Here is a 12693-nt window from a genome sequence, read left to right on the forward strand (position 1 = left end):
AAACATATTGTTTTCATTATTTCCTTTTATAAATCTCACAAGTGTTAAAGAAAAACTTGTTTTTACATGTAAATTATTTTGGTATCAGTCATGTATGTTTAATTACAATATAAACAAATATGAAACCTGACCTGTTAAAGTATTTGGGTATTGCTGATGTTGGTTTGATCAGTTTGTATACTGGGAATTTACATGTATGTACCATCTTATAATTTTAACGTATAAATTAATCTTTCTAAGTGAGGAGGGAGTGTAGTAAGAGCTGAACATTTGTTAGAATGCTCTCTCTATTGGGACAAAGAAGCCAAATAAGCTTAAACTTATTAACAATTTAATAGTTAACAAAAGAATTAACTGTATGAAACTCTTAAGAAAAACAAATAAAATATAGAAAAATGAAAATGCAAAATGTGAACATTTGGCGGAAGGCTTCAGCATACAGCAGGATGGTGTAAACCTTGGGTTATGTAGTTGGTGGATATGAAATTGATACATCAGTGGCTGGATTGCATTTCATACTGGGGATGTTCTAACACCTGAGTCTCATTTAAATATTTGATCCAGTTCCTTGCCATTTCTATTAAACAGGGGGTCCAGAATGTCTATTGGCTTGGGAAATTCAGACTGTCCATGGCTATTTACTTTCTGACAGAAGTGACGGCAGTAAAGATTTCAGGTGTGGCAGAAATCAAGGGAACCTACAGGAACATCCAGCTCCTTCAAATCTGCCTGGGAAATATAACATCTGCAGGTCTTCTTTATTCTTCCCACCAGCTGTTAACCTGTTTTAGCCTAGTCATAATCCATGGCATTTTCCTCACTGAAATCTGGGTTAAAATGGCATTGAGATTCTGTTGATTCAACCTTGATTTGCATCAATTCATCACACTCCTGTCGGCTTTAGGGTGCTATTTGATTTGCTTGCAGAGTCCTGCAGATAAAACTAAAACAAATAAGAGTGGGTCAAGCTATCAATAGTTAAATCACTTACTCATTGTTGCTTGTCCTCCTATCTGCTTTCTGCCAAGTGGGTAGAATTAATATCCTGCTGTGTAGGATCCCCACATACTAAGTTCCTGCCCTTTAGATGTGCTGGCCTGTAAGGACGAGAATAAGCGGATAGGAGTTGCTACTGTGTGAAGGGATGATTTGTGACAGCCTTGGCAGGTCACTCCCTTTTATTGAGTCAATAATACAGAGATAGGAGAAATTGAGGACTACTGATGTTCGAGGTTAGAGTCAAAATGTGTGGCGCTGGAAAAGCACAGCAGGCAGCATCCGCGGAGCAAGTGAATCAATGTATCGGGCATAAGCCCTTCATCAGGAATGTAGGGGTGGGGCTGGGGGGGAGGTAGCTTGGAAGGCGATAGGTAGATGAAGGCGGGGGTTGATAGGGTGGAGTGGTAGGTGTGAAGGAAGATGGACAGGTAGGACAGTTCAAGAGGGCGGTGCTGATTTGGAGGGTTGGATTTGGGATAAGATGGGGACGGGGAAAATGAGGAAATTAACATTGATGCCATGTGGTTGGAGGGTGCCAAGGTGGAAGATAAGGCTTTCCTCCTCCCAGGTGTTAGATGGCTGGTTTGATGGTAAGATTGGGATTGGGGTGGAGGTCTGTGCTTTGCAAGGGTGAGAGGTTGGAGTGGGTGAGATGGGTGGACAGACTGAGGCGGTCAATGTCATGGTGGCAGTTGGAGATGAAGAGATCAAGGATGGGAACAGACCAGCATGGGGTGTCCACGTAGGTGGGGTATGTTGGAGGCGAGCGAAGGGGTCCTCTGAGGGTGGGTGGGTGGAAGTCCTGGGCCTCCTCCACCGCCTTCCCGTCTATCACCCTCCTCTGTCCATCTTCCTTCCCGTCTATCACTCTCTGTTCCGACCCATCACCATCACCCCCAACCTTCATCTATCTATCGCCTTCCAAGCCACCTTCCCACCAGTCCCACCCACCTCGGGCACTCCCCCCCCCCCCCCTCAACATTCCTGATAAAGGGCTTATGCCAAAACATTGACTGAGCTGCTTGTCGAATGCTGCCTGACCTGTTGTGCTTTTCCAGTGCCTCACGTTTTGAATGCAGACATAATACCAGCACACACAGAGCAGCAAAACAAAGAGAACATATATCCATCTGTGGTACAAGCTTACATGTTTTCGCCATCATGTAGTTTTCCTTTTTTTGGTGTGAGGTTTTGTGATTGTTTTCTAGGAATATTTGAAAATTACTTCCAGTCCATTTAAAAGAAGTTCCTGTATTTTGTTCACTTTGTGTATGAAAACAAAGTAGAATTTTAAAGTGGTGAACTCTTTGAAATTTGGTCATTAATCTCGAATGACACAACTAATATTATTTGAAAATAAATTCCGTTCAGTATATTTACAGCAGGTGATTTCATACACATGTGACATGCTAACCTTTTAAGATAGTAAAGTATTGAGTAACCTCGAAACTCGAGAGCTGAAAAGAGCACCTATAACCTTGAAATGGCTGTAACTCTGAAGATCACTGTGCATATAACACAAATTTTGAGAAATGGCACAACCGTAATCGTGATTTTGGAGCAATAAATTCTCATGCTAAATGAAGTAAATTGAATGAATACACTTTGAACAAAGAATAAAATAAACTACATTGCTCCAGTTGATTGAGAAATTTGAAAAGCAAATAGCCTTACAATTATTGCGCATTCCCAGGTGCTTCACAGAAGCATAATCGAACAACAGAATTATAATGTTCATCAAACAACTGAATTATAATCTTAAGACATTCTAATGCTGCCATTGTATTCTGAATGTTTGTTTTTGTCTTTTGGTAGGGCAATGTTCTGTTAAAGTTATAATGAATTCCATGTCTCTCTTTTTTTATTGATGAATTTCTTTTTCTTTCCTCCTTCCAGATCGTGCAATCCCTGGGATTTGCAATTTACCGAGCGTTAGATTGGGGCTTGGATGAGAATGAGGAGCGAGAGTTGAGTCAGCAGTTGGAGCAGCTGATTGACCAGATGGCAAACAATGATTCTGAGGGTAGCAATGGTACAGCTGACGAGGGGTACAGCGGGCAGGATGATGAGGAAGAGGGTGATGTTCCACAACGTTCAGTGAAGACTTTTGAACAAGTAATGAAGGCGTGTGCTGCACATTTATTGAATCGAAATGAAGCAGATTCACATTTTCAAGCAGTCTGCAGGGCATTGTTTGTGGAAACCTTGGAGTTACAGACTTTTCTGGTGAAAATCAAAGATGCTAAAGAGGTAAGACAAAATTCCTGTTAAACACTGGAGAATGCTAGATGCTATAGTTTGTAAATTTATTAAGTTTGAAGGCCATGATGTTTCACATGGCAACAAAACTGTCAGTGTGGTAATACATTTGATGTCAGGTTCTACAGTAAGCAAATGGCTTGAAATGAGAGCTCTTGCAGATATTGACTCGGTCTGCCAAATGGGTTTTCTGGTGTTCAACTAATGCATTTCATTCAAACTGATTTGCCTGTTATTGGCTAGGACTATGCAGCAGAGTTATTAAACAATCACCTGAGAAGTTTTCCTCTTTTTGTTAAATTGTGAAGAATGCCTCACAGTTACATGATTGTATTAAATATTACTTTATCATTAGTACTTGTACACTGCAAACATCTTCTGCAGTCGTAGAACTCTCGTAGTGTTGTCGTCCGGATTCCTGATTGTGATATTCATATAAAACCATTGAAAAAATATGGCACAGAAAAAGGTCAGTCCATTGTGTCTGCAGTGACTGAATAAACTAACCACCCATTCCATTCCCACTTCTCAGCATTTGGTATGTGGTCCTGCAGGCTACAGAATGTCAGGTGCATATCCATGTTCCTTTTAAATGAATCGAGGAGCTCAGCCCTGAAAAACAATTGCACAGTGAATTCCAAATGCCCATGTCCTTGTAGCAAGTCACCTCAAATCTGTGCCCCCATGATTGACTTCTCTGCTCAGGGAAACTGAGCTTCCTGTCCATTCTATTCAAGCCCCTCATTAAGCAGAGTCTCCTCTGTTCTATGGAAAACAACTATAGCCTATTCAACCTTTCTTCATAGATGTAGTTTCCAAGTCTGCTAATATTCTTTTAAATGTCTTCTGTACTGTCTCTCTAGAGCAGTTATGTCTTTCATGTGATGTGGTGACCAGGACTATACACACAACCTCTGTCAAGGCCTAACAAGTATCTCATGTAGTTCCAGCATTATATTTCTGCTTTTATGTTTAGTACCTCATCCACTGGTGGAAACATCCTAGATGACGTCTTGACCATTTTATCTATCTGTCCTGTCACCTTCAGAGATCTTTGGACATGCAGAGCAAGACCACATTAAAGCATGACTATCAGCGGTTCATTTTAAGATTGAAATAATTAACAAAAAATTATAATTGAGTTTTGGTTTTAGATATCTGTTTTAAATCTCCTTCCCCCTGCTTCATATCAGATCAGATTGTTGTCTTGAGGGAGTTACTGAGGCTGGCTGAGAAGGAATGAAGGTTGATGAGGTTGATAATTCAGCAGGGAGTGGTAATCAGCAAACACCTTGTATTGTTTGGTTTAGTAAGCAAAACCCCCTAAAAATCTCAAGGACTTAAAAAGTCTCCCTGTTTAAACAACAATATTTGTAAATATGAACTGAAACAAAAGCTGTTAATTGTGATGTTTTTGAGAAAGGGTTCCAGCTGTGAAACAACTTTATTTTTAAAATATAATAGTTTAAGAAAATAGTTTTACTTGAGCCAAGAGCACATATATTGTGTCAAGTCACATGGTACGTAGACGAAAATATGTTCACATAGTGGAGTATTCTGAGAATGAGGCATGGCTTGAGAATCATGTCCAATTTGACAATACCTCAAAGACAAACTGGTAAAACTGGTGAATAGATAGAGATCTGACTTATATTCATCAAAAGGGAGGTTAATATAACCTTTGTGTTCATTTCCCATGATGTAATGTTTTTTGCCTGTGTATTGTAGTTCTCACTATTTGGTTCAATCATTGAATTTGCATGTCTAGTGATTGACCTGATCAGTTCACAACATTTTACTTCACCTTTTATCAAAGTGATCAAGATTTATATGGGAGCTGCCTGCATCATTTGAATTAGCAGGAATGGTAATGGATTGCTTGGATTCATAGTTCAAGACAAATTCAATAAAAGTGATCAGCTGGGGCCAGAAGGTGACTTATACCTTTACACTGCTATGTTCAATCTGATCGTACTTGCCTGTTGATAGTTTGGGAAATCTGGCCACAGAATCCTCCACCTGTGCTTCCACCCAAGCCAATCAAAGTATGTATCATCCAATCATTACCACCCACTGATGGCATCATTAAAATCACCAGCTTGAGGTGTCGTTTGAATCCACATCCTGGCACTCCTTACAGTTGTAAGCTGAGTCCCTAGACCATTGCTGCACCTGTGTGCCTGTCCGGCTATGATCTCACATATTAAACACACTTGAAATCTTTCAAAGAAGTGAAATGTTTGGTGTCTATGCCAAGAATGTTAATGTGTTTATGGTTCTATAGATAAAAGAAACCGATCAAACCAGAACAACAGGAATAAAATTAGGCACTGCCCTGTGCAAATATCAGAGCAAATGTTCAGGAGGTGATTCAGCATTGTACACTTATGACACCTTTCTAATTTTAATTTATAGCTTGACTGGTTTGGTTGCTGTTCCCAATGATTGTCATGATACAGTTGTTCCCTTTTATCTAACACGCCTACAAAACACATGTTGGTGACCCGCATTCTTTTCGTTTCTGTATCTATAAATGGAATGCGTTATTTATATCTCCCTGGTTTACTTTTTTTTAATAAGACAAAGCTACTTTTATTGTGTTTTCTTTGGATTGTAGTCATTTAGTTGTCATAGTAATCCTCTCCCCAGAAGGCTTCACTCTGTGTGGATACAGGGAGATTGTAATTCCCTGCTCCAGTGGACTTTGTCATTGAGTTTGTTAAAACAAATGGATAGATTTCTTTGTTTAAAACATCAAGGAATATGGGTAGTGGTGTTTTGAAATAGAAAGTCAGTGTGATCTCATTGAATGGTCAAGCTGGTGCAGAGGGCTGTGGGCCCATCCTTGCTCGTGGTTATTTATGTTCCTTTATGCCTGCCCAACATTTCCCACACTTGGGTCACTTTGAGCACAATGCCACATTTTCAATTGGCCCAGTGAACCTTCTTTTCAAGGTCTCAACTTCAGCCTTCAGCTCACCCGTTCTGTTTATACATTTCTCTCTGTATAAATCTCTCAATATACACAGGTCACTTCCAAAAGCTGCTGTTTTGTTAGATTAGATTACTTAGTGTGGAAACAGGCCCTTCGGCCCAACAAGTCCACACCGACCCGCCGAAGCACAACCCACCCATACCCCTACAATTACCCCTTATCTAACACTACAGGCAATTTAGCATGGCTAATTCACCTGACCCGCACATCTTTGGACTGTGGGAGGAAACCGGAGCACCCGGAGGAAACCCACACAGACACTGGGAGAACGTGCAAACTCCACACAGTCAGTCGCCTGAGTCGGGAATTGAACCCGGGTCTCAGGCGCTGTGAGACAGCAGTGCTAACCACTGTGCCACCATGCCGCCCACCGTTAGATGTGGGAGAAAGGCCGTGGAGCACCTGGTAATACATGGAATAGTGCGTACGTTTCTGGTTGCCCTGCTATAGGAAGGATGTTGTTAAACTAGAAAGGATCCAGAAAAAAATTACAAGGATGTTGCTTGATCTGGAGCGTTTGAGTTTTAAGGAGAGGCTGAATAGGCTGGGACTTTTTTTTTTCCCCCTGGAATGTCAGACGCTGAGAGTTGATCTTCTAGAGGTTTAGAAAATTGAGGGGCACAGATGAGGTGAATAACCAAGATTTTTTTCCAAGGATAGGGGAAGTGAAAACTTAAGGGCAAAGGTTTAAGGTGAATGAAGAAAGATTTAAAAGAATAAAAATTGCACACACAAATGCCAGACAATGCCCATCACCAATAAAAGACAGTCTAACCACCGCCCCTCGACATTCAATGGTATTACCATCAATGAATCCTCCACTGTCAACATCCTTGGGGTTACCATTGATTAGAAACTGAACTGGACTCACCACATAAATACAGTAGCTACAAGAGCAGGTCAGAGACTAGGGATACTGCAGCAAATAACTCACTTCCTCTTTTATTTTAAGTTAGTTCTATTATTTTGGATTTTCCACTAAAATTGGGCTGTTCCTGCACACACCTTCGTGTTTAAAGAGGATGGTTTTGGAAGTGGAAGGAGGTGTAGGAGAGTTTAGGAAGAGAATTGTAGATGGTGTGTGATAGTTAAAAGTTCAGTTGCAAGGAATGAATTGGAGGGAGGATTGTGACATAAAGCTGGGTACCAGGGACACAGCAACGCAGGAGGAAAACCTAAACAATGTAACAGTGACCTAGTGTGCGGAAAGGTAATTTGTAAACAAAAGCAAAGATTTTGAATGTCTCATTTGTTTTAGATTCGATTAGATTACTTAGTGTTGTGATAAGAGAACCAACAGAAGCTGGTGAGATCAGGAATATTAAATAACTTTATTTTGTAAAGAAAGACAAGCACTCATATAGCAGCTATCATAATCAGAAGACCTCTCAAAGCTTTACAGGCAATGACATACTTTTGGAATACAGTCACCGTCACTGTTGTTATGTGTCGTAAATGCAGCAGCACATCGAGCTCTCACAGATAGCAATATGATGAAGACCAGATAACAACATTTTTTCTTTTCGCTGTTAACTGAGGGATAAATATCATCAGAATGCTAAAGTTAAGTCCTTTCAAATATTGCCATAGAACTTGTTACATTTGCCTGAGGGTGACAGAGTCTTTGTTAAACATTTCGTTTGAAAGAGCCACCATCATTAGTATTGCACAGCGTCAGTACTGAAAAGGTGTGGCCTGTGAACCTCAAATTTTGTGCTTATGTCCTGGAACAGGATTCAAGCTCAGAACCCTCAGAAGCAAGAATGCAACCACTAAGCCACAGCAGACACAAATACACAGGACACAATCCAGATTATGTCAGTTTGGGTGTTTTTGAATTTGTATAGTGATGTTGGGTACATTTGTAAAATATTTCTGAAATGTTATTCATGTAATTTCATTGATACAGATATGTTTGACTGATTTACCTGTATTCACAACATTTCTGGTTTCAGCTGGTTCAGGTCACAAAAACAAAAGCAAGTCACATTGTTAGTTACAAAAACAGAAATTGCTGGGAAAACTCAGCAGGTCTGGCAGTATCTGTGGAGAGAGAACAGAATTAATGTTTTGGATCCAGTGACCCTTCAGAACCGTTCCTCACATTGTTAGTTCCTGCGATGATGAGCTGCTCTAGAAAAGAACCACCTGACACAATGTCCAAACAGTAAGAGTCCAAGGGGCGGGGTGAAGAGCAGGGTAATTAAAATCAGTAAATATTCTGTTGCTTGTATGGGATTGTCATTTTTAGCTTCCTCCTAGGTTTTTGGCAAATGAAGTCATTGATCATGCATTCTGTTTACATGCAACTTAGGTCAATTTGTTCAGTTGGACCTTTGCCAGTAAAAATCACCAACCAGGAAGAGGGAGAAACATACTTGAGCTCAAATTCATTACACACTTCTCCTTAGCATTGTGGGTTTACCTACAGCAAACAGTCTGCAGCAGGTTAAAGACACAGCTCACCATCACCTTCTGAAAGGCAACGAGAGAAGGGAATGACTGCTGGCTTACCCAGTGATGCCAACATCACCTGAATAAATAACAAAATACATCAAACATTCAGCATTATTATTGGTCTATATACAGCATGGTACAAAAAAAATCATTTTTTGTAGACTCCATGTTTCACCACTTAATGCAGCACAGTATTTCATATTGATTCATTTTTTTTAAAAATTGGTATTTATTCTGCTATCTTTGCATTGCTATGGTTTTCTCTGTTGTGTTTATGGACTTCCAATCAACATTGAAAAAGTCATTTAGACTCAAAACATTAGTTTGCTGTCACTCTCCATGAACACTGCCTGACTGCTGTGATCTCCCACATATTCTTTTCAGTTGAAAATTAAAATAAAGTCAATTGATCAGTGTGGTATGAACTTAATCAAAAGTCAACACATTTCATGTGCCGCTTTCATTTTTCATTTGGTCACCTGATAGGGTGACTAAAACAGGGAGTTTTCCCCTGATAGCCTCCACAGGTAAGCAGCATGGTGGAAGTTGAGTCTTTGACCATTTCTGAAGCAGATGTATATAGACTGGTAAGCAAGGTGGGGTGGTGAAAGGTTCTCACAGCAGATGGTAATGTGGATTTCGGGTTTTGATCAGATGAGCCATCAGCAGGCCAGGCTGAATGGATGATTGACCAATTCCTACCCCTTCATTGTACATTCATATGGTTTGTTCATTTAAACCTCATTATATTTGGATAGTCATTAGTTTTAAGTTTCATAAGCAAATTTAGCAAAAAAATTTGCATTCGAATTCTTTTGGTCATTCTCGTATAAGTAAAAAGTTCTTTGAAGTTATTTATTTTAGTGAACAATTCTTCCCAGTAAATGTAATACCTTAATGAACATTACTTTGGTGTTTAAGTAATGAGAAGGGATGGTACGTACCAAATAAACTGGAACACTGACAAATGCTATCGCTGTCTATAATATTTCTTAACATTTTTGCTATTGTAAGTACTATGTTAATTAAAGGTGAGAACATGATGACTCGATCTAACTTGGACATTAGATCAAAAAGTAGCAGAGCTTTTTTCAGATCTGACTTTATCCTGTCACATTTTGTGTAGTAAAGCATTATTCAATGAAAACACCTTGTGATTTCAGTAGGCATTCGTATTGCTTAAGATCTGATACTCACTTAAAGAATGGTGAGATTGTGTGTGCTAAAAATCAATGTTTTGTGTGTCGTCATTTATTTCTTGAGAGACAAGTCTGTGGAGCTTCCTGAATTACGTTTGATTTTTCACGTAAAATAATACCCAGCTGCTCAGAGGAATAAAGTGAACAAATCTCAGGAGTAGAGCCCTTTTTATAATTTGCTTACAATTCTGGATAATTAAAAGGAGCAGTTCAGCTGATCAGAATTAATGAGGACAAAATTTTCATTTTCCTGACACTTATTATTTCACCTGCCCATTTCCTTTCAAAATTAGGGAAATAATGTATCTGGAAAGTGCAGATCATTGAATTTCTGATGCTCCTGTGGCTTTATTGAATTTTGTAATCCAAGTCTTTCACTCTCTCAAAAATAGTGACATTTCAATTTTTAGACCACATCTTGATCTTTCAGTTTGAAATGGGATTTGATTTGTCGGTTGACTGTCGATCAGGGGAGTGGGCGACCTGGTGTTGATTCAAGTTTCACAATGTGAAACAAAATTGTCCTTTTGGTCCTTCAAAGCATATTTATTTGACAAACTGCTAAATAATTTTTGAGTAATCAATGCATTTTTGTTTGTTTTATCATGCTAATGTATGTCTGATTGTATGTGATGTGGTTTTTTTCTGTGTTAGTTCATCTAACATAAACCATAAAGACTCTGGTTCTTAACTTTCCAGCCACCTTTCTCAACAACTGTACCAATTAACAATGTGCAGAAATATGGCATCTCTGCACTCCAGATAATCTGAATTCCACATTAACTTCTGTTGCTCATACATTCAACACACACTTGTCTCACTGACTAACTGGCTTGACTGCATTCTTAACTAACCAACAGACTAACTAATAGTACAAAGATGGAGAACTTTTTAGAACCGGAGCATCACTTGTTGTGATGTCACCTAGTTGTTTTAAAAATATACTGCTTTTTTGTGATCAGTGCAATAACACAATGGTAAATGTTACCAGCAGTCTCAATCTGTAATGTGATGCTTCAATGTCACACTGAATATTCACTGTACTAATATATCAATGTCATGATTTCTGTTGTGTTCCAGATGCTGAAGAAGATGCAGTTTGGAGAATCCGAGACTCAGATTCCATTAGTTGAATTGGACAACTTAAACCATACTGACTGGGTGAGGAATGTAAATTTACTTATGACTGCTAATACTTGTGTTCAGAAGACAATTTAAAAAGAGGTTAATGTTGATCTCATCAGATAAGTATATGATGCACTTTCACAAGAAACAGCCTCTTAGGAAAAATATTACATTGTTCCCATTGTAGTGGCATCAAAAACCACCTCTATTAGATTCAGCAGTTTCCTGTTTAAAACCTCCTCTTCGTTCCTCAGCAGATCAAACCAATCTCCATTGGCGTTACAGAGAACAAAGCTGTTTTAATGCATCAGACGGTCTCTTGTAATTTTATCACATTGAAGTAGTCTTTGGTAATAACATTTATCAGAAAAGCAGCTCCGGGGGAAAGTATTTTATTACATATATACAAAAGCGTGGCAGAACAGAAATGAAAATGGAAAAGTACATAACCCCTCTTCTATCTTTCCAAGTTAATCCTGTGGTGGCCTGAATTTCTAAAATTTGATCATGAATTACACTTCTTCCACTGAGTGTAAGAACAAATCAATTTAAATGTGTAGTTTTACGTCTCTGTGAATTGATGATGTTGGGAAATAGGTTGAAAACTTTGTTTTGCTGTCTTTTTTAAATATTTTTAAAAATTATGTACTATGTCCATCTTGTATAAGGTACACACTGCTGCCACTATGCAATGGTGGTGGTGGAAGTCATGTTAAGGTGCGAGATGAGGTGTCAATCAAGTAGACAGCTTTGTTATAGATGGTGTCCATTTTCTAGCACCTTCCTGCATTGTACCTTGTAGATAAATGTCAGCATTTGGTGAGTCAGAAGATGAATTACTTACTGCAGAATTCTGAGCCTCTGACAAATTTTTGTAGCCATTGCGTTTATGTGGCCATTCCAGTTAGATTTTGTCAATGCTAACTCCCAGAATGATTTGGAGATGCCGGTGTTGGACTGGGGTGTACACAGTTAAAAATCACACAGCACCAGGTTATAGTCCAACAGGTTTAATTGGAAGCACACTAGCTTTCAGAGCGACAAGGAGCGTCGCTCCGAAAGCTAGTGTGCTCCCAATTAAACCTGTTGGACTATAACCTGGTGCTGTGTGATTTTTAACTGTGAACTCCCAGTATGTTGATAGAGTGATTCAGTGGTAATAATGTCATTGAATGTCAAAGGGTGATGGTTAGATTCACTCTTGTTGGAGATGGTCATTCTCTGGTATTTGTGTGGTACAGACATTACTTATCAAGCCTGAATGTTGTCCAGATCTCACTGCATATGGAGATGGATTGCTTCAGTGACTAACTCTCAAAATGGTGAAACTTTACATCTGCTCAATGCCTTTTCATGTTTTTTGTGCCCACTCACTCAATTTAATTTGCTCTGATTGCAACTTTTGTTTTGCTGTTGATTCTGCAAATTCCAGAGTTCCAGTTTATTTTTTGCGAATAGTTCCTTTTGTGCTTGCAGGCACGTCTATGGGTGCAGCTAATGCGAGACCTCCGCCATGGTGTCAAACTAAAAAAAGTTCAGGAAAAACAGTACAACCCTTTACCTACAGAGTATCACCTTACTCCATTCGAGATGTTAATGCAGGACATTAAAGCACGTAAATATAAACTGCGGAAAGTTATGGTAAGCATCTTGTTTTTA

General features: G+C 39.1%; 1 protein-coding gene across 1 annotated transcript in view; it reads left to right on the plus strand.

Annotated features, from left to right (window-relative positions):
• The window catches only part of spire2 (spire-type actin nucleation factor 2), a 76229-nt gene that overhangs the window by 28330 nt on the left and 35206 nt on the right, over positions 1-12693 (plus strand). Inside the window, exons 3-5 of the mRNA XM_060838052.1 lie at positions 2896-3249; positions 10990-11070; positions 12511-12675. Of these exons, the coding sequence (XP_060694035.1) occupies positions 2896-3249; positions 10990-11070; positions 12511-12675 (600 nt within the window). The remainder of the gene's footprint in view (positions 1-2895; positions 3250-10989; positions 11071-12510; positions 12676-12693) is intronic.

The sequence above is a fragment of the Hemiscyllium ocellatum genome, chromosome 17 (assembly GCF_020745735.1).
Source record: "Hemiscyllium ocellatum isolate sHemOce1 chromosome 17, sHemOce1.pat.X.cur, whole genome shotgun sequence".
In the NCBI taxonomy this organism is placed as follows: domain Eukaryota; kingdom Metazoa; phylum Chordata; class Chondrichthyes; order Orectolobiformes; family Hemiscylliidae; genus Hemiscyllium; species Hemiscyllium ocellatum.